General features: G+C 42.7%; 1 protein-coding gene across 1 annotated transcript in view; it reads left to right on the forward strand.

Annotated features, from left to right (window-relative positions):
• kcnh8 (potassium voltage-gated channel, subfamily H (eag-related), member 8) overlaps positions 1-22,500 on the forward strand; it is a gene marked incomplete at its 3' end in the record, with an annotated part of 87,354 nt that overhangs the window by 16,487 nt on the left and 48,367 nt on the right. Inside the window, exons 2-3 of the mRNA XM_084080380.1 lie at positions 7,599-7,832; positions 18,264-18,395. Of these exons, the coding sequence (XP_083936506.1) occupies positions 7,599-7,832; positions 18,264-18,395 (366 nt within the window). The remainder of the gene's footprint in view (positions 1-7,598; positions 7,833-18,263; positions 18,396-22,500) is intronic.

A 22,500-nucleotide genomic window follows, 5' to 3' on the forward strand; every position in this document is an offset into this window, starting at 1 on the left:
CGGAGACAAAGAGTAATTAGTCAGAGAGATGGAAAGCAGTAGGAGCGATACCCAGAACAGCTGGGAGAGCAAGAGACAGAGAGACAGAGAGAGAGAGAGAAGGAGAGGGGCAGAGAGACAGAGGGAGATATAAAGAGAGGGAGGCGTGAGATGATAGATGGAGAGATGCTGCTGGTACGGCAGGATGAGCCAGGGAAGGAGGGCGGAGACATAGGTTAGGATGGAGTACGGTGGGAGTGGAGTGAAGAGGGGCGGGTGAGGAGGCAGGGAGACTAGAGGAAAGTGGGTATAGAGGGACGGCGAAGGGAGGGATGAGGCGACCGTAGAGGGAGGGGAAGAGGATTAGATACGGGTAATTTGAGGGCTGGTGTGTAACAAGGAAGGTGGCAGAGAGAGAACAGGGAGTCAGTTGAGAGAAGAGAGAGAGAGAGAGAGAGAGAGAGAGAGAGAGAGAGAGAGAGAGAGATGAAGGCAATGGAAGTGTATGATGGCTACAGTTAAAGTGCCAGGATCAAGGGGGGGCGACCTTGTCCACTTTCATTTCAGTCTGTCGACTACCTTCCTCGCCCCAAATCAGCCCAGTGCTCTCATCCAATCTGGCCCATTACACTGCACTGAACTACCAGATGGGGACTGGTGTGTGTGTGTGTGTGTGTGTGTGTGTGTGTGTGTGTGTGTGTGTGTGTGTGTGTGTGTGTGTGTGTGCGCGCGCGTGCGTGCGCACTCACGCGCGTGCGCACTCACGCGCGTGCACACTCATGCGTGCATCTGGGTTGTGAACTTGTGAGTAGGCTTCTCTAATGCAGTGGTTCTCAACCTGTGTCCCCACATTATTATTGTTATTATTTATTTATTTTGGGGGGGGGGGGGGGCAGATGACAGTGAAGTGACAATTTATGGACTTTTAAGACCATAAAGAGAAAAAAAAGGAAAAAAGAAGGCATTACTGCATCAAAAGTAATCAACAAATTAAACTATAAAAACTGGTCAAACATTGGCCAAATTGTCAAATACTGTGACAATTTGTTTTTGTGAAAATAGCCGATCTACAAGCTTGCGAGACGTGTAGATCTGCTATTTTCACAATGTTTTTTCTGTGGAACCGAGTCAAACAAAATGTAATGCCTCAACTCCTACAATTCCAAGTGCTTGTTAGGGTGGGGGTCCCCATGATTATTTTTGGGGGTTGAGGCCTGAAATGGTTGAGAACCACTCCTTTAATGTGCACAAAACAGCACACTATTATTTTTAACTATTATATAAACCAAAATAAAGTGCAAACAATCATAAGGCAGGAGAAATACGTTTCACACCATTTAGGTAGGGAAGCAAGTGCACAGTCCAATGGTGTCGAACAGTAATAAACATTAAGTTACCCAACATCCTCCATCTGCAGTACACACACACACACACACACACACACACACACACACACACACACACACACACACACACACACACACACACACACACACACACACACACACACACACACACACACACACACACACACGCGCGCGCGCGTGTGCTCGCACACGCACATGCACAGGTTGCATGCACACCTGCAATACATTGCCCTGTTGAGCTATAAAGATTAGCCTTCTGTGTGCAGGGCTCAGCAATGTGCTGCAAGCTGCCACCAAGCAGCTCCATTGATGCTGTAGCCCAGGTTCTGACCTTTGGTCCCTGAGAGGCCAGCTGTCCCGTCTGCCTGATTCTGCCCACTCTGTCTGTGCCCTGGGGGGTGGTAGGGAGGCATGTCAAACCAGTAGTGGAAAGAAACTAAATACCTTTATTTATACTTACGTATCATTTTGAGGTACTTTTACTTGAGTATTTCCAGTATTTGAAACATACTTTTCTCCATTTACATCTCAGACTCAGGCAAATATTGTACTTTTTACTCCACTACGATTATTTTACAGCTTTAGTCAGGCTACTAGTTACTTTCCGATGAATACAAAACATCCATACGCCCTGCCCCTATGTTATATTTCGGTCATTTGAAAATAGCTGATCTACAGTACAAGCTTACAACGCGTTGCATTGTAATGCGTTGTGAGCTTTTAGACCTGCTATTTTCAAAACACGATTGACAAATTCAGAAGAATTTGAGTACTTTTACTTTGGCACTGTAAGGTTATTGTGTTGCCAATACTTTTGTAGTTTTACTCAAGTAAAATTTTGAATACAGGAGTTTTACTTGTAACAAAGTATTTTCATATTGTGGTATTGCTACTTTTACTTAGTGAAAGTCGGAGTACTTCTTCAACCACTGTGTCTAATGAACCGTCCCCAATCCTGCGACCTCTGAACATGTCGACGATGAACTGTCAAAGCTTTTGTTCACTGTTTCAGGGGGACTGCAGGGATGACAGGAGGTTTAAAGGTTTACTGTAAGGGTCAACAGGAGACGTCAGAGAAAAGGTCATAGCCAGATTTTCCATCCGCACTTCAGTGTTTTTGCCCTTTTGGTCGCACTTTAGTCGTTTTTTTCGGAGAGCATACGATAATTATTCCCTGCACGACATGCGTGAGTATAGGCCATACGCTTGCGCGTGGTCAATGGATGAAATGGTTAGTAGACGGTATACACTTTTTTTTTCTCAAAAAAACATGGTAGAACACACCACTGGGTTCATTCCAGTTTCCAGGTTTACAAACATAAAATAAATGTTTCTTTAATAGTTCATAGTATATACAAAATGAAACAAAAGGCAGCAGCAACATATACCAGACATTATAAGCTGCGAGCCTCCAATCAACAACACCTGGCCCTTGCTTCTGTTGGTCAGGCCTTTATACCCCCTCCTCCAAGAGGCTGGCAAAACACACTGGCGATAAAACAAGATTCTACAGATATACTTTATAGATATACAGTAATCAACTTTATTGAGAAAACACTACAGCAAAATCCTGAGCGGTAAATTAAATCTGAAAGTTAAGTTTGCTGAGAGAGAGACACAGTGTAATGGAGGCACAGGAGGAAGTCTTGACTGGTAAGACTGGAACAGGCCAGAAAAGGTATGCATAATGACATATGCATATAAGTCTCAGAGAGAGTGTCGGAAGAGAATGTCAGCTTAACCAATTTTGAGGTGTCCGTACTTTCACGTAGCACGCCTCCACCATCCCACATATTCCACATCCCTGCTTCTGCATGTTTGTGTCAAATCTGGGGTTTCAGTGTAGGAACGAGACACTACACTCCCAAGTCTATTCATTCAAAATGTAAAGCTGCAATCCGTAACTTGTTTTAATGAGTAAAACGTTATTTTAACCAATCTATATGGTAGCGTATTTTAACGCAATATGGCTAGCACATCTGCAGCGGTTGGGGATGGTCTCCCTACTCTTTTGTTGAGACATTTATACTTTGGGGTCAGCTAGGACTAGTGGACAAGTAGGATTGCCTGAAGCTCATAATATGCACTCAATATGCAATATATCCCCTGGCCATTTGTTGTAAGAGCGGTAGAAGTGTGGTCTCCCACACGGGTTCAAATCCTGTGTATACCACGAAAGTTATGGATTGCAGCTTTAAAGACCTGAAGTTTCAGTCCCATATGACCTTCCATATCTGATGAAGCGTCTCCTCTAAGCGTGCGTGAAACCCCAATGTCTGGGTTTCCAGACAGATGGCATGAACATGGGTGTGGTGAGATTGCGGGGTTATGAAACGGAGCATCTTGCTGATTCCTCTGGAGGGACACGTACAGTACTGTGCTCTGAGACATCTGTATTCCCATCTCAAATCCACGGCGGCCTCCTGTGACAACGCTTGACGTGCAACATGAAACAATTAACCATCACGAGCGGTTGGATAAAGGGATTATTGATGCAGAAAATAGATTTTTGTAATGAAAGGTAATTGGAACAAGTCGTTGGGTGGCACACCTCGCATTGATTACATTGAGGGCATGTCACCCTTTTCTGTGCCTGTGTGAGTGTGCTGGAGGGAAAGAATGTGCACTGTACCAGTGTGTGTGTGTGTGTGTGTGTGTGTGTGTGTGTGTGTGTGTGTGTGTGTGTGTGTGTGTGTGTGTGTGTGTGTGTGTGTGTGTGTGTGTGTGTGTGTGTGTGTGTGTGTGTGTGTGTGTGTGTGCGTGCGTGCGTGCGTGCGTGCGTGCGTGCGTGCGTGCGTGCGTGCGTGCGTGCGTGCGTGCGTGCGTGCGTGCGTGCGTGCGTGTGTGTGTGTATGTGAGAGAAAGAGTTTGTACCTACAACTTTGTGAGAGTGTGTATATTTACTGTATGCGTCTACGTGCATTTGTGTAGTGTGTGTGAATGTTTTTTTTTGTCTGTGCGCGTGCATCTGCTGTTAGGGATTTGTGAGTGTGTGTACATGTACTGCTGTCAGAAAGTGTGTACTACAGTATATATTTGTGCAATGTGCATACTGTATGTATAGACACTATACAGTGTGCGTGTGCGTGTGCGTGTGCGTGTGCGTGTGCGTGTGCGTGTGCGTGTGCGTGTGCGTGTGCGTGTGCGGGTGTGTGTGTGTGTGTGTGTGTGTGTGTGTGTGTGTGTGTGTGTGTGTGTTAATGGATGGATCCAGGACTGAACAGCTCCATTTCAACCAGATACTCATTCAGAGCTAGACACAATTAGGTCAGTTAACAGTGATAGACTTCAATGCTATAATGCCAGACAGAGGCAATACTATGCTTCCATTTCACATTCAGACTATTTATTATCTACACCAAGCAGAAAGGAGTGCACCAAGTATTGAGCCCTGGTGGACAACAGTCAGCTCAGTATAGGGTTTCAGAGGTTAAAGATAATGTTTTGGCCTTTGTGCTTTATCTCGATAGAAGGGCATTGAACAGAGAGACACAACGTGTATGAAAAACATGGATAACATTCAGCAAAGTGCCTCATGTCAGTTCCTGAGGTTGATTTTTACAGTTTGTGGATGGCAAGAGTCTTTGTTAGCATCATTTATGGATGTCAGTGTGATGTGGTGATCAAAGCTCAGTTTATTGTCAATTTCAAGATTTATTTATTTAAAGTCCAAAATCACACAAATGTCTCGATACACTTTCCAACATATTTCCACACAGTGTAAAACAACATTGTCCAGGATGACACCGAGGTACAGCTCCACTGGCTGGCCGTTGATTGAAGTGAAGTGGGGGCAATGAGGGGTGGTGAGTTTATTGTGGGTGGATGAACTCCTACAACCTGGTGATGTTGAGGAGGAGGCCACTGTGCACCACAGCGTGAATTGTGGAACGGATTGTTATAGGCTGTGACTGAGTTCCTGTCTGTGAGGACTTGCGAGAATGGCTGTGTCATCAGAATATTTCAGGTGTTTTGTGACGGGGTGATTGTGATTTATATCGTCTGAAAGGAAATGAGCCCAAGAACCTTCCTTGGTAATGACAATGTAAAGCCCTCATAGTTTGTTTTGTGCACTGAAGTGCCGCAAGGTACGAAGGCATCGCTTCATCTGATTTGCTCTGGATGCCACTTCTTTCCTCTTTATTCACTATCTTGTCAGGTGGACTACATGGTGTTTAGCCATTAAGGCTTAGAGCAACAACAGCCACTGTTAAAATAAGCTTTGGTTCATAAATCACCTAGATTGCACGTCACCAACAAGTAAAGAATACAAGGTCAGAATAATAATTTCAGGGAAGGTTCCTGTGATCGTACAGGATAAAAAACGAGAGATGTCAGTGTAAGAATGGAAACAAAAGAAGAGGCGGAAGGGTTTTTTCTTTCCTCTATAGTCAAGACAATGATCGCCTTTGATGATGATGATGATAATAATCCTGCCTAAAAGGAACAGAAATGTATTTTGTAATTATATATACTAGACCATACCCGTAGGGGAATATGAGCACCCAAAGTGTGCAGTTTGGCTTATGCGCTGAGAACAGACAGTTTATCAGGGATCGAAAGTGAGTTTGTACTGTGTGGTGCAGTAGTTCTCAAACGTTTTTATGTCAAGGACCCCCAAATTGACACTTGTTGGCCCGCGGACCCCCATTTGAAAAGATATGCCAGGGACCCCCATAGTTTTTTTTTACGGCTCTAGCAGTGAATCTCAACCATTTTAATTTCAAGGACCCCCAGTTTGACATGCATTAGGGCTATGGACCCCCATTTAATGGCATTTCTATGTCTTGGACCCCAATTTATATAGTAAAGTCTATGTTTATTTAACTCTGAGAGTGTACTAATGGAACCAAACACAAATAAAATGTACATTGTGACACGTACGCTCCCTAGCACGGAGAATGGCGTAGGCATGTTACTCGCCGTCATAGTACTGACGTCATAGACTGGCCTGGAATCCATATTTGGCTGACACAGATCTCCATATATGGGCATAAAAGGGACACAGCCAGACGGATACATCGCCATATATGGACATAAAAGGTAGTTAAGGTACACAGACAGTCAGACAGTTATAGAGATCTCCATATGGGCACAGACAGACAGACAGACAGACAGACAGACAGACAGACAGACAGACAGACAGACAGGTACCATAGGTCAGTGGTTCTCAACCTTTTCAGGCTGTGACACCCCAAAATAATCATATTTGAACTGGGGACCCCCACCCTGTTAAGCACTTGGAATATAGGAGTTGAGGCATGCAATGTTGTTTGACTCGGTTCCACAGATAAATATTGTGAAAATAGCAGATCTTCAAGCTTACAACACCTCGCTTCACAATTGTTGCCACTTTCTTATTATTTGATCATTTGGCCAATGTTTGACCATTTCTTATAGTATAGTTTGTTGATTACTTTTGATGCAGTAATGGTCTTTTTTCTTTAAAGACGCACTGCAGTGACATTTTCGGTCATTTTATTTTGAAGGTTCAGCCTGAAACGCCGGCTCAACCGACTCTAAACCAATCAGAAGGTCCCATCTCTTCAGGCTATGGGACGTTGGATCTCAATCACTTCAGCCGTGCGCAACACGGGTAGTGTTTGTTTACAAGTGAGAGAGAGACGGCCAGTGAAGCACGTTTGCTACTACCTGGCTTATTTCTAACCTATAATGTTTTGAGATACATATTTTAGTGTGCAGATGAAGTTTAAAATGAGTAATACACTCATCTTCAATGAGATTCAAAACGGAGTATCTCTGTAATTAAAATCAGCTGTGTTTGAAGAACGTGCAGCTATGGGAATCAAACAGGTGCATGTAATCAAGATTCATTCATCTTCATGAAGGCTGCGTTATGTCATCACGCAGCACGTTTTCGTTTACAGGAAGTAATTAAGATTGGCTTTTTAGGGACTTTAGATATAAAAATACATGAAAAAATCATTTTTTTTTGCATCTATTGTTAGGTATGCCCATATGATGACCACGGATATGCTCTAAAAGTGTGAAAAACATATTTTTCATTTCACTACAACTTTAACATTTTTATTAGGTATTAAAAAGCTCTTAAAAGTCATTAGATTGTCACTTCAGTGTCTTCTGGGGAAGACAGTGCAATCAATATATAATAAAAGCTACCATAAATTACAATGGAAAATAATCTATAATTGCCTCCTTTGCACCTTGCCTCTTTGTCCTTTTCACTTTCTTGACAGTGACTAATTTTGACTTTTCCACTTCGTCCTGCAGACAGCAACTTCATCCTGGCCAACGCCCAGGTGGCCCAGGGCTTCCCCATCGTCTACTGCTCCGATGGCTTCTGTGAGCTCGCAGGATTCTCGCGAGCCGAGGTCATGCAGAAGAGCTGTGCCTGCAAGTTCCTGTACGGCCCTGAGACCAGCGAGAGCATCATCCTCAGCATCGACGACGCCCTGGAGGAACGCAAGGAGTTCAAGGATGAGATCATGTTCTACAGCAAGTCTGGTGAGTCTGGTGGAGATGTTATTTTTCATTTATTCACTCAGTGTCTCGCTTATGCGATAAGCGAGACATCTCACTCATGAAATCTAATAACCAGGGTTACGTTCGTAACCTTACCTCACCCTCCGCTGTAGCAGGGGGGGAATAGAGAAACATATTTTTATACGTTTTTCACCTAATGTATTTAAGAACTTTGTATGAAAATGGAAAGGTACTGTAATAACGGAATCCTACAGATGTAGTTTCAATGGAGTAGTAAGATTTAACTGTAAAATTAGACAGATACGACTTTTTAAATCGGGTTTTTGACAACCTGTGCTGAATTTAACACGGAAGCGCATGATCAGAAACTTGCTTCTGTGTTACATTTGGCACAAGCTGTCAAAAAACCTGCTTCAAAGGGTTCTTTCAATCCGTCTTCACATATTGAAGGGCCTTCTAAACAGCGCAGAACCAAAGAGAACCAAACTTCGACCGACAGGAGGTGCTGCAGAACGTTCACTGTCTTTTGCAGGAATAAGAAATTAGGTATACTCTAGTGCAGTACTCACTGTGTACTACGTCATCAGTACCTGTTGTCAGAATACTTGGAGGCCAGTCTATGACAGCAGTCATGTATGAAGCACCAACGTGGGAGAGTTCAGGGATCTCCATATATTGGCATAAAAGTAAAAGTAATTACAAAATTCAAAATACAAAAACATCCCACCAATCCACCAAACTGTGGAACTCCATATTTAGGCAAGACTTACATCATCAATATGACATCAATACTTAACCGGCAGTCTAGAGCTGTGTGGAACTTCATATTTGGGCAAGAATTAGGTAGGCCATCCGGCCTGGTGATGATAGGCGCTTCACTGGGTGTGCATTTATTGTTTCTTCTCCCTTGACTTTTCCTTTTCTTTCCTTTCCTCTCCTTTCCTTTCCTTTGCTCTTTGTAGGTTTGATCAAGGCTCTGTCAGCATCAGTGCTGTTCCTTTACTTTATATCCCAAAGGTTTGGAAACAAATGAAATAGACAAGTAGAGCACGCCAATACACAGTAGTTACGTTGTCCAACTTTTGGCTGTGTGTTTGTTTAAATGGATGGCAATTTCTCTGTGGCTATTTCTGGCCAGGCTTAATTTAAATTGGCAATGAGTGAGGGGAGGATGGATGAATTGAGATAGAGATGTATAGATGGATGGACAGCTCCATTCAGGGGCTGGCTCTCATTAAAAGACCATTAGACAAGATATCTGTCAGAAATGCATCACTATTTAACACTGAGGCACATGAAACTTTCATAGCTCGGCTTAGTGGCTCTTTATGTCTCTCTCCCTAAGCTCCCATCCTATATTAAAATTGGCTAATGGGAGGGCGGGCGGTCACATAACCATAAAGAAGCCTGATACGTCCATACTGTATATAGGCAGGACCACGGCCACGCCACTCTGACTCAGACATAACCATAAACAAACCTGATACATCCATAGTGTATATAGGCAGGACCACGGCCACGTCACTCTGACTCAGACATAACCATAAACATAGCGGCCCGAACTCTAGAAGTGAAGGCCGCTTGGCGGCCCCCAACCTTTAGTACTCTAAAATAGGCCTGGGTGAAATGGCCAAAATATCATATCATTTCTTATTGATGGTATGATGAGTTCTGATAGTATTTGTTTTTGAGCGGTGTAGCCGCTCCTATAAGTGGGGTTGGGAATTCGTCTTTCCCTGTACTGTGATTGGCTGACTCTATTCACACCCTTTTCGCCGTACTGTGATTGGCTGACTCTATTCAGACCCTTTGCTTTGATTGGCTAGTGAAACGCATGATGAAATAATAATCTATAAATAGCACCTCGCACTTAAAAAAAAAACGTTTTTTAAGTGAGCTGTGATGACCACTGTTGTTTCTAAATAACACCGCTCACTTCACACTGGGTGTGAATTTTGGGCGGTGTAACCGCCCCTACAGTATGGGTGCGTTCGGAAATTACGCACCGGAGCACACTCGCCTATTAGTTTGTATTGGCCAGTGCGCTCACTGCCGCTCAGTGCTGTATTTTCGAACGCACCCTATATGTGAGGTTGGGACATTGACATTTCCTGCACTGTGATTGGCCACCCATTGTACCCCCCTAACCCTGCACTGTGATTGGCCACCCATTGTACACCCCTAACCCCTACACATTCAATGCAAACCTATACTTTTCTTTAAGTGAGCTTCCATCACTGTGATGACCACTAGCTGCACTGTGATTGGCTGACTCTATTGGCTGACTCTATTCAGCACTGTGATTGGCTAGCGAGACACATGACACATGTGCATAGTCCTATAAATAGGACTATGGACTTAAAAAAAACACATTTATGTTTTTTTTAAAGTGAGTCATGGGTCTGTGATGACCACTGTGACGACACCGCCCACTTCACACTGGGTGTGATTTTTTGGGGCGGTGTAACCGCCCCCTATAAGTGAGGTTTGGACACTGACCAATCCTGCACCTTGATTGGCCAATAGCCTACAACGCAGTCTACAATGCTAACCCTTCTACAGTCAATGCAAATCTATACTTTTGCAAAGTCAGCCAATCACATTACAGCTAGTGTCATCACCACTAGCTGTAATGTGATTGGCTGACTTTGCAAATTCAGGACTGTGATTGGCTAGCGAAACACATGACACATGTGCAGCCCTATGAATAGCAGTATGGACTTAAAAAAACACATTTATGTTTTTGGGGCGGTGTAACCGCCCCCTATAAGTGAGTTTTGGACACTGACCAATCCTGCACCGTGATTGGCCAATAGTCTACAACGCAGTCTACACCCCTAACCCTTCCACAGTCAATGCAAATCTATACTTTTGCAAAGTCAGCCAATCACATTACAGCTAGTGTCATCACCACTAGCTGTAATGTGATTGGCTGACTTTGCAAATTCAGGACTGTGATTGGCTAGCGAAACACATGACACATGTGCAGCCCTATGAATAGCAGTATGGACTTAAAAGAAAGTCATTTATTCCTTTTTTTTAAGTGAGTCATGTTGTGATGACCACACACCGCCCACTTCACACTGGGTGTGATTTTTTTTAAGTGAGTCATGTTGTGATGACCACACACCGCCCACTTCACACTGGGTGTGATTTTTACAATACAGATGACAACCTTACACATGCAAGCATGCACGCATGTACGCACATTCTTTATTAACCCTAACTTGCAAAGTTGTTGTACAACAAACAGCGAAAACAGCCGAATTTGTAGATCTGCTGCTAATTGGCCTAAAATAGGGACACCAGGATGTGGTTAACATACATTTTTAATTAATTTGTTAAATTGTGATATTATCAAACATAAAATCTCAAACATGACACAGTGATTTACCAAAAGGAAATGCATGTATTTAATTCAGTCTGACCAGAAGCAGGGAACATATCCCCACTGCCAATCAAAATGAGTGACCAGAGGGGGGGATATGAAAAGCAGAGGAATGGATTTCCCTCCACATCCGCCCCAGCTAATCGAACCCTGCATGTGTGTTTACTGACGTGTGCATGCTGTGGTAAACACATTAGTTAAAAAAAAGAAAAAGAAAAAAGGCACAGAAGCACAACAGGATTTCTGCTAAGGAGAGTCAAAAGAGAAAACATATTGATGGTTATTCTGTTTTTTTATATATTTTTTTTTTTACAGCTTGTCTCTATCCGGACTATGTGACAGTACTTGAATTGGAACACATGCAGGAATATGGCAAAAATGCAATTCACCATCATCTAGAGCAGAGTCTATATCAGATGATTTATTGAATAAACACATTTAGCCCTATCTTCTGACGGGAATCTGTTCTTGGGGTTGGGAATTCATTTATATATTTACCTTTATTTATATTTATTGGATCAAAATAACATTCTGTCTGATAATATTGCTAAATGTATACCTTCAACATGAGGCATCTTTTTGTGGGCAGTGCCTGTTTTCTGCTGTGTAGTGCGTTTGACTTACGTTGGAACGGTTGGATAGTTAGCAAACCATTACATAGTAGTCATTAAGGCACATTTGGCACATTCGATCCTCTTCATCCAACCCAACATAACGTTTCAATATAAAGTGGCAGTATACCTCTTCTAATCTGAACACATTGTGAACTTCTTTTCTTTGGCAGTTTAAGACATAGTTTTCAGTGTAATAATCATATTTAATTTCTCTATATGTAATTTTGGTTTACATGCAGGTTCACACAGGCGAGAAGCCCTTTAGTCGTATACTTTGTAACAAAAGCTTTAAACAAAGTGGACAACTAATATGAGAGTACACACAGATGAGAAGCCCTTTACTTGATCATTCATATGGGAAAGAAGACCTTTAGTTGTACAATTTGTGACAAAAGCTTTGGTGGAAATAGAGAATTGTACCAACAACACATGATGACACATATTTATGTGAAATGTATTCCCAGGATACAAAGTAAATGTTTGGTAATTATTTTGTAGGCTATAACTGAAACATGAAATATGTATTTTTTGCACTATGGGCTGGAGTCAAAGAGCTTTGTTAGGTTTGTAACCAAATTAATTAATATTAAAAAAAAGAATAGTGTATACTTCACATCCGAACACACCAGAATTTCGAAACTCTCTATTCAGATGAGAGGATTTGTTTTATTTGTTACACTCTGTGTCTGTTTTACCATAATATCATATTAAGATTCAGCTCCAGTGCAGTAGAGCCCAGTCTATCCAAGGATAGAGAAAGTATAAAAAGAAATATGTAAAAAAAAAAAAAAAGAATCTTACCAGTTTATCCATTCTGCCATGGCCTGCAGCAAGCTGTGGCTGTGTGGCCCAGGTTATGAAACACAGCTGGTTCTGATAGGGTCCAGCCATACGGCTGACCCGTTCCAAAACGCAGTGTAGTACATTACCAAGGCCACAGCATGGCCAGTAGAGATGAGATGAGACGTTTATGTCTGTCTCCATCTGTCTGACCCATCGCTCACATGCTCAAGAGTTGGACACGCACATTCAAGATGTTTTCCTTCCTGGTTACCAGTTGTGGGTTCTATTCAAACCCAAACCCAGAATTCTTAGTGCTCTCTTGCATCCATCCACCATCTCCTTTCACCCCCTTTCGTGCTTCCACCCCCTCTCCACCCCCCCCTCTCTCTCTCAATTCTCCTCTCTTTCACCAAATCAGCTATTCTGCCTGTGTTGCCTTCTGCATTTCTTCTCTCTCTGCTCTTTCCTCGTGATTTTCAGTCATCTCCTCTCTCCCCCGTCCTCTCTCAGTTTTCAAGCATAGATTCTATCTATGCTATAGTAGCACTGTGCAGGCCAGTTTTTCTGTCTTTCTTGCCAATGTCTCCCTTTCTGTGTTCATGTCTCATGCTGTCCTCCCACATCTATCACAGTGGAATAAAGCTGTGCAGAATTATTGACTCCGGTGTCTCCCTCTCCCTATGTTTGATTGGACTGCTCTTGTCCACACACACACACACGCACACGCACACGCACACACACACACACACACAAACACACACACACACACACACACACACACACACACACACACACACACACACACACACACACACACACACACACACACACACACACACACACACACACACACACACACACACACACACACTATAATAGAGACAGCAGCAGGCAGGGTGTATTTAGTCAGTGGTAAGGAGTGACAGCAAGGAATCCCCACCAGCTCTTGACGTCTACAGCAGATCTTATTACACACTACTCATTCACACATTGCAAAGTATAGTGGCATACTGTGCAGCACAAAAACAATGGATACAATGTAAGCAAATCAACCTGCTGGCGCGAATATGGGGCTGATCATAGCTTAGTGGGTAGAGAGGCCGTCTAGTAATCAGAAGGTCACCGGTTCGCCTCCCAGTCTACCTGGCACAGTGTCGCTGAGCAAGCCACTTAACCCTTAACAGCTCCCCCCTGAGTGCCTTTGAGCAGCCATCAGCTGGATAAAGCTGAAACGGAATTTCCCACGGGATTAAGGTCAACCATGTTGACCTTCAAACTAAGGCAAAGTCATTGGTTAAAAATCCATTCAATCCATCCAACATCTTTGGAGCATGTCTCACCCAAACCTGTCTGCCTGTGAGCCTCTTATGTCCATATATGGAGATCTCTGTGTCCCTTTTATGCCCATACAGTATATGGAGATCCCAACTGCTGATCCGACCATATTCTATCCTATCTAAACTTTTTGGCGAACCGCCGTTCTGACTGACTTCACTCCCTTGAGTCCTTGGCGATGCACATGGCAAGTTTGAAGTTGATTGGTCGAACAGTTCTCGAGACAGATACACACGCACACTCACATGCACACACAACACACAGAGATTTGCATAATTTTCTGATAGAGGATGTGAAAAATATTCACATATAATAAATTGCAATATGGGAAAAAAATCTGGGATTTACTTCCTTGGCCTACTGGCAGCGTGCGTAACAAATTTGGCGCTGATCGGTCGAGTGGTTTGCGAGATTAGCCGCAGACACACACGCACACACACACACACACACACACACACACACACACACACACACACACACACACACACACACACACACACACACACACACACACACACACACACACACACACACACTTCCAGACGGCTTGGCCCCAAGGTGTCATACCGTAAAGAGACTACACTGCACTAGAGATCTGTTGCGAAGCCATCTGTTTTATCCTATAAAGTCATCAGAACTGTGCTGTGTGGAGAGGGGCTCACCTCAGACTGCTTCTGGGTAGTATTGGCTCAGTCTATTTAAGCACCTGCTGCTCTGTGGGGAATTCATACATCCCAATAACATGTCCTCTGGGATTCTATTGAGCGTACTGCAGAAACACACAAGCAGGCAAGTAAATGCACACACCCTGCTCTAGGAACATGCGCCCACAGAGACACACACGTGTACCTTGATACTCTCAAACAGCTATTCTACTGAGTGAATTTACCCTAACTATACAGTCGTTTTGGTAGAGTCCTGGGTTGTATAGCTAACTGGGCATGGTATAAGTCCAAATATTTTTCATCATTTTCATCTAATGCTTCTGTGCTCTGTGATTGAGAAACCGGAAGTAGCGATTCCATTGACTCTCATTGTATTGTCAAGGGTAATGACATGAATACAGATTTCACTTTACAAAAATTTAACAAAATATGCATTTGTTTTCCCATCTATTTTGCCTACTGGCGGCAGCATTACACACATATTGTGATCTATAGATTTTTCTTGCACCAGATAACGTCCATGAATACATCATATGAATACATCATACATATTTTACTTTCCCCCAAATGAAGTACAGCGAGTCTGGGACTATAGTTCTCTTATATCTGTATATTGACAGAATCTCATTTGTTTGCATTTGCTTATGTGCTAATTGAAACCTATTTTGCCATACAATAAGGGTAATGTGTCAACAACTTAACAGCTGTTAAGCAGCAATAGAGGTAAATCAAGCTTTGAAAGTTGATGCCAACAATTCCTACAGGCATCCCAAGATTGTTGACTCACAAACCCTCTGTCTATATAAAAGCAGTGTTGGAACATACTGGGCTACTACATCCACTGAAGCATTATGTGGACAATATTGCACTGCAGGAAGTACTACAGCCTGTAATATTGCTAGCATCAAAAAGGCAATTGACAAAGGAAGACAGACAGACCATTATAAGGCTTAAAAGTATAGGGTTTTCCTTTAGAGAAATTGCTACGGTGTTGCTACGAGTATCTTGTTTCCTTCACCATCTAAAAGCACTTAGAAAATGGAGGCAACTGACAGGGAGAAGTATGACAAACCCAAAGCCTCAACAGAATCAGAAGACAAGTTTCTGAGAGTCAACAACTTGCGTGATAGGTGGCTCAAAGGACACTTCCAGCTGCAGGTTTGACAGGTCGAGTGACAGTAAGAAAGCCATTGCTAAGATAGCAAAAGCAGACTAGGCAAGCCTAGTTGAGCCGCACCTGGATACATGCCACTGGATACTGTATGTGTAGGTGAATTATGATTAGGATGCACACAGATACAGTATAGTAGGTGTGTGTGTGTGTGTGTGTCATCATGTGTTGTTGGTACAATTCTCTATTTCCACCAAAGCTTTTGTCACAAATTGTACAACTAAAGGTCTTCTTTCCCATATGAATGATCAAGTAAAGGGCTTCTCATCTGTGTGTACTCTCATCTTAGTTGTCCACTTTGTTTAAAGCTTTTGTTACAAAGTATACGACTAAAGGGCTTCTCGCCTGTGTGAACCTGCATGTAAACCAAAATTACATATAGAGAAATTAAATATGATTATTACACTGAAAACTATGTCTTAAACTGCCAAAGAAAAGAAGTTCACAATGTGTTCAGATTAGAAGAGGTATACTGCCACTTTATATTGAAACGTTATGTTGGGTTGGATGAAGAGGATCGAATGTGCCAAATGAGTGATCTTAATGAAATAGAAAACGAGTATCTTTATTTGGTATTGTCCTTTTTATTGGAGGGTCCGAGAAGAGTTGTTTAACGATAATAATTATGCTGATATGTTGGATATTAATGACTCACAACTTATTAACTGTTTATTTGAAAAAGAGACATTTAAACTGCCACACTACTTAGAGAATGCCTGGGACCTGAGGAAAGAAATCCTTGTATAGCAATAGGACCCTATTTTATTTTCTGTTGTTATAAGATCCGCAATACGGTAACCATTGTTTGTGTATCAAAACACGTACTCTTGAATATTGAATATTCATTATGGTTGTGCCACAGGCATGACACAAAAAAAAATCATAATTCATAACTGATTAATTCATTGGTGTGTACCATACTCTATATGTGACATCCCATCCTGACTGTGAGCGAGTGAGTGATCTGGTGATTAAATTGTGTGACAAACTGTCTTGATATGTATTGTCGGTGATGGCGTTGCGACATCCTGAACCAATCAAATGAACTAATAAATTACAACTGAGAGGAGAGGAAACAATGTATCCGCCTCATGAAGCTACAACGTGGCACACACACACACACACACACACACACACTCAATATACGAATGTGCAAACACAGTATGCATAGACAGTTGTCACAGGTCTCCCTTAAATATGATTCGAACTCGCATCCTGAACAGCTGAACTCTCTGGCGATGTACAGTAGAAGTTTAATTTTAATGGTCTGCAGAAGAACCGGGGACCAGTGTGTTGTCCACAAAGAGATAACCATAAAGCGTATTCCTCCTCCCCTCAACTTGCCGGAGTTACAGCACAGTTGGGCATGCTGGGCTCCAGCCACGTCTCAGTGAATGCCAGAAAACAGCAATAACTAATGTCCCATTGGTGTTTAATCTGTGCACGTAGCTCGTCTAGCTTATTTTAAATTTAGCAGAATACCGGGCAGAGGTTTGCTCTCTGTCGGGTTCTGCAGAGTGCACTTCCCTCTCTTTGTTTTCCTCAGGCGGAAAGCAAGTAAAAAAAGGACCTAGGGGAGCATGTCGTACACGATGAAAAAAAGTCTGGCTTAAAGTCTGGCTAAAAAACGTATCTCCAAAAGTGTTTGTCGGCCATACCGAATGTACTGTAGTGTATGAGAGCATTGATTGTCCAAAAAGAGCTAGTAATACAAATCCACACAAGCTTGCTGAGTCGACTCATAGCTCTTGCTTGTACAGTCATCATGCTGTTGAGGAGCGAATAGACGGTTCCTCAGTGTGTGACACCAACTGTCAAACATGATTGTCTGGGATTCTTTTGCTAGTTCCAGAGTCAGCAACTTGTGACTCGCAAGTGCTACCACAGCATTTTGAAACACCATGCAATGCCCTCTAGTCCTAAGTCTAGCTTACCAGGGGTTCCTTCTACAGCTAGATAATGACCCAAATCACCTCCAGGCTACTGACAGTGTCACAACTACCTTAAGAACATAAACAGATACAAATAAACTAATAAATGAAATGAAAGTGTGGTAAGCTTGAAATCATGGAATGGTTAACACAGTCTCCGGACTTAAACCCAATGGTTTGGGATGAACTGGACAATTCATCCCTGTTCAACACAACCTAGAAGTGTTATATCTGCATATTATATTTTATATTAAAAAAAGTATTACTATGGTTTAACTGACAGAACATTGAGACATTAAACTGCATAAATCTAAATAAAACCTGGAAACATTGTAGCTTTTGACCAGTATTATTATATAATGTACAGTATATAAATGTATTTATTTTTAATTTTTAGTACTTCACATACTTCATTATGTGTGTTGATATCTACGTGCACTTGGCCTTACAAGGCATTTGTTACTTATCTAAGCGATTCTGTGTGTGTGTGTGTGTGTGTGTGTGTGTGTGTGTGTGTGTGTGTGCGTGTGCGTGTGCGTGCGTGCGTGTGTGTGCTCCCTTCTAGCGGTGCTGTTTTGGTGCTTGCTGGATATCGTCCCCATTAAGAATGAGAAAGGAGATGTGGTGCTGTTCCTGGCTTCCTTTAAGGACATCACAGATACTAAAGCCAAAGCCTTCCCAGAGGAGAAGAGAGAAGGTCAGTGCCCTCTACTGTCAAAATACGTGTGTGTGTGTGTGTGTGTGTGTGTGTGTGTGTGTGTGTGTGTGTGTGTGTGTGTGTGTGTGTGTGTGTGTGTGTGTGTGTGTGTGTGTGTGTGTGTGTGTGTGTGTGTGTGTGTGCATACACATGCATGTGTGTTTGGAGCTGCGTTTTGTTCCTGATTAAAGTCTGTAAAGAAACAGTGTGTTAAGCCTAATTAATACTCTATATTAGTCTGCCAAAACAACAAATGCTTGCCAAAAGATTGTAGATCACTTCTTTTTGGCAAGTGGCACCCTCATATAAATTAAGCTTTAAAAGAAAAGTAAAGATGTATGCTCAGGAACTAGCAGTGGTGAGCTGTGGATTTTTGAACTATGGGTACTCTATTTTATGACGTCACGTGCGTGCGCACGTGCACGCGCGCGGGCACGTGCGTGCGCAAGCATGTGCACATACTCACATAGCCACTCAGCTCAGTGCTAGTTGAAATACTGTATTCAACATGTGATTATTAATGTATTTATATTTCTTATTATTTTGTTGCATTGTTAATTTGTTGTTTTTATTTTTGTTTCAATTAATTAATTATTTTATTTTCCTTTTATTTTATATAAAAGCCCTTTACATAGATTCACCCACACATAAGTACTTAAAATAATCAGTCAACTTGTCTTTACTTTAATTACTTTTTTTAAGACTTACATTGCTTTCAAAACAGTGTTTTTTAAAACAAGTTAAAAAAAAAATACCCTTTTGCTACTCACCAAAACAAAGACGGTTTTATGGAGTTCAAAGCCTACTTTACTAAATGGGAACACTGTGAGCCCCCACCTCATGTCTAAAATACACTTTTTGGCCAGAAAAGAAAATATTTCACCGGAATTAAAACCTGTTTTTGGTTGCTCCACGTGCCCTCTACAGATCTGGTCAATGGAATTTTCCTATTGACCAGATTCTTCCTTCAGGTGAAATATTTTCTTTTCTGGCCAAAAAGTGTATTTTATACGTGAGGTGGGGGCTCAGAGTGTTCCCACTTAATAGAATAGGCTTTCAACTCCATTAAACCGTCTTTGTTTTGGTGAGTACCAAAAGCGTTTATTTTTATTTTTACTACAGACGAGAGGCTGCGCTACCGCGGTACGAGGGGAAAGAATCTAAAGTACCATAGCGTTAAGGAGAACTCCTTCTAACGCTATGGACCAGAGCTAGATAAGGATACCTTTGTGAGTGTCTGGTAGGCTACCAGCTCTTGTTATGCAAAGCAGCCAGGTCGTTGAGTCCATTGTTTAAGGTGTTAAAAACGTCTCGCCCCTGAAGGTGCGTTGTTGTATTAATGATTGACTTCTCGCGGGCGGCTGACGTGTGTGCTCGCGAGTGCATGTGGAGCTGCTCGTGCATGTGCACGCGCGAGTCCCCAGCCCTCACAGTGTCAGAACTAAGGGTACGCCGTACCCCCCCGTACCCCCTACAGCTCAACCCTGGGAACTAGGGTGAAGGATGTTGCCTTTTGTAGTGTTTAGGTGATCCTCAGCCAGAACCAACCAACAAAATGTATCTGGGATGCAACTACTCCTACTCAACTTTTCATTGTTTTTGCGTTCAACATACACAGCAAGACAAAAGAGCTGTTAAATGTCCTTATTTCTTTGGTTAGCTTCTTCAGCACCATGAAAATGGTAACACTATCAGCCGAGATAACTTGGAACATACATCCACCCTTTCTTTTTCTACTTGTTCCATTTTATTTTATAACCAGAGTGCTTACATTTATTTTATAGCACCTCACGCAGCTGCGCACTGGCTATTTGACAGCCTGTTTTCTGCTTCATAGATTCTTTGTAAAAGAGATCACAATAGGGAGTCAGCTGCCTGTAGTTTTCATTTGTAATCTCAACGAGAGGTCGAAACACCATTATGAGTGATGGACAGTACAATTGCACAACTTCATGATAAAGCGTGATATATACTTGGTATGAATTCCCCACAGAGCAGCAGGTGCTGTCTCACACCAAAAAGGTATCTACAAACGTATTGTGAGCTGGTAGATCGGCTATTTTCATTGTTAGACACTGGTGCGCAGGTATAAATCAAGCTTAATTGACCAGTATGTTTTTTACCAGGATGTTGTTTTTCTCCTTTTTTTCTTTTTTCTTTTTAGATTTGCCAATTATTTTGACCTCTTTTTTCTCCCAATCTAGTCATTATGCCAGTTAACACTCCACACACATTTCTGTGTTGACACTGCCGTTGTACCCAACGGGCATTGAGGAGCCCCCACCGGGAAGGCTTATAATCATTTATAAAGTGCTTTTCAAAAACAGGGTTGCAAAGTGCTTTACAATTCCAAGAAAAAAATACAGGATAAACAATAACAGTCAATTAAAATAACACAACATTACGAGCGACGCCCACTGCACTCTGGTTGGTTGGGGAAATGAACACTTCCTCATACCGGGTACACCGACGCGTTTCTCCAGGCTTTTCTTTTTTAGCAAAACTAAACAATAAAAGTCTGGAGATCGAGGCTAGGGCACCACCAACTCAGCGAATTTGTAGCACAGCTTGGGTGTGGCAAATCGTGCGGTAAGCACTGGGAGCTGATGGTAGGTGTTGCTCTCCACCTCAGCAATCCATCTCCCAGAGGTCTTGCGCACTGCGAAACAGGGATAGACTCCTGATAACGACAATAATCCTCTACGACCTACTTACTTACTTAGCCACGGACAACCCAGTTGAAAATACTTTGTGACAGGAATCTCCTTAAAAGAACATTTGTTGTTAAAACATTTCAAGATGATTAAAACATCTTCTGAAACCTTCAGTGTACTCCTTGAGATGGTAACTGTAACTAGATTTAGTCTCAGTTGACACTCTTCGCTGCAATCTTATTACGCAATGCTGTGATTACAGTCAGAGTTAAGTCCAGTTGATGCAGAGTCGATGAAATTTTACTTGCAGGTAGACATTGTCAGAAGACGAGAGAGAGAGAGATACTGTGGAGCCTGTTATCTCCACACTCACATGGCTAGCCTTCCAGTATTCTTATAACCTTTGTTGCTGCAAGCACAGACACTAAAGCTATTTTTAGTTTACACCTAAGCTACAGATATCCCCTTTTGCCTGGAAGGCATTAGGGAAGGTCGGGGTATGTGTGTGTTGGTGTAAAGTCAGCAGACTAATTGTTCTTCTGTCACACTGACCCTCAAAGCGTTGCCTAATTACTCACTGTAGAAAAAAAAAGAAGAAAAAAAGAACGGAGAACAACAAACAGAAAACCCTGTTATTTTCTCTCACGTAACCAGGTACATTCCATACAAAGTGAAAGGCTGATGCAGCATGCTTCAAAGTGAAATGAAAGCCTTCAAGATTGGGGCTGTCTGAACTGTGCATGGCAACCCCTAAGCATTTTTTATGCTACTGTAATGCAAATGCAGAGGTGGATGTACAGTACTGTATGTGTGTACTGTATGTAGCTGTGCTGTTGCAGCAGTAGCCTAAAAGGATGCTTTCATTAACAGAGGGGAAACCCCTCAAGGACAGACGGAGACACATTGTGGTGGACACATGCACACACACACACACACGCACGCACGCACGCACGCACGCACGCACGCACGCACGCACGCACGCACGCACGCACGCACGCACGCACGCAAAGTCAGCTTCCCCTTGTACTTCACTCCGTTTGTACAGTGGCTGTACAGAAGGGAAGCCCTGTCTCTGTTTTCTACCGTCTCTCCCCTCCCCGCCCCTCCTCTGTACCCTTCCTCCCTATCACCACCTTCTGCCTCCCCCCTCCCCCCAACCTGCTCTACTGTACCTACACTTCTTTCTACCTGTCCCATTCCTCCCCCAGCTACCCTCACCCGCCTCGTCCTCCTCTGTCCTCTCCTCCTCCCCCCTCCTGACCTCTCTCTACGGCTTTACAGCAGGGGGGTGGGGTGTGGGTGTGGTGGGGGTGGGTGGAAATTCATTATATCTAAAAATAAGTGTCTCTGTCTCTGTATGCTCCTGCCGTGGCATGTCCCCCATGGCTCCTCCACATTATGGATGAGTCCTGTCTGCTCGCCTCATCTGCAGTACACACATACACACACAC

This window comes from Gymnoscopelus microlampas, assembly GCF_963454915.1.
Source record: "Gymnoscopelus microlampas genome assembly, chromosome: 15".
In the NCBI taxonomy this organism is placed as follows: domain Eukaryota; kingdom Metazoa; phylum Chordata; class Actinopteri; order Myctophiformes; family Myctophidae; genus Gymnoscopelus; species Gymnoscopelus microlampas.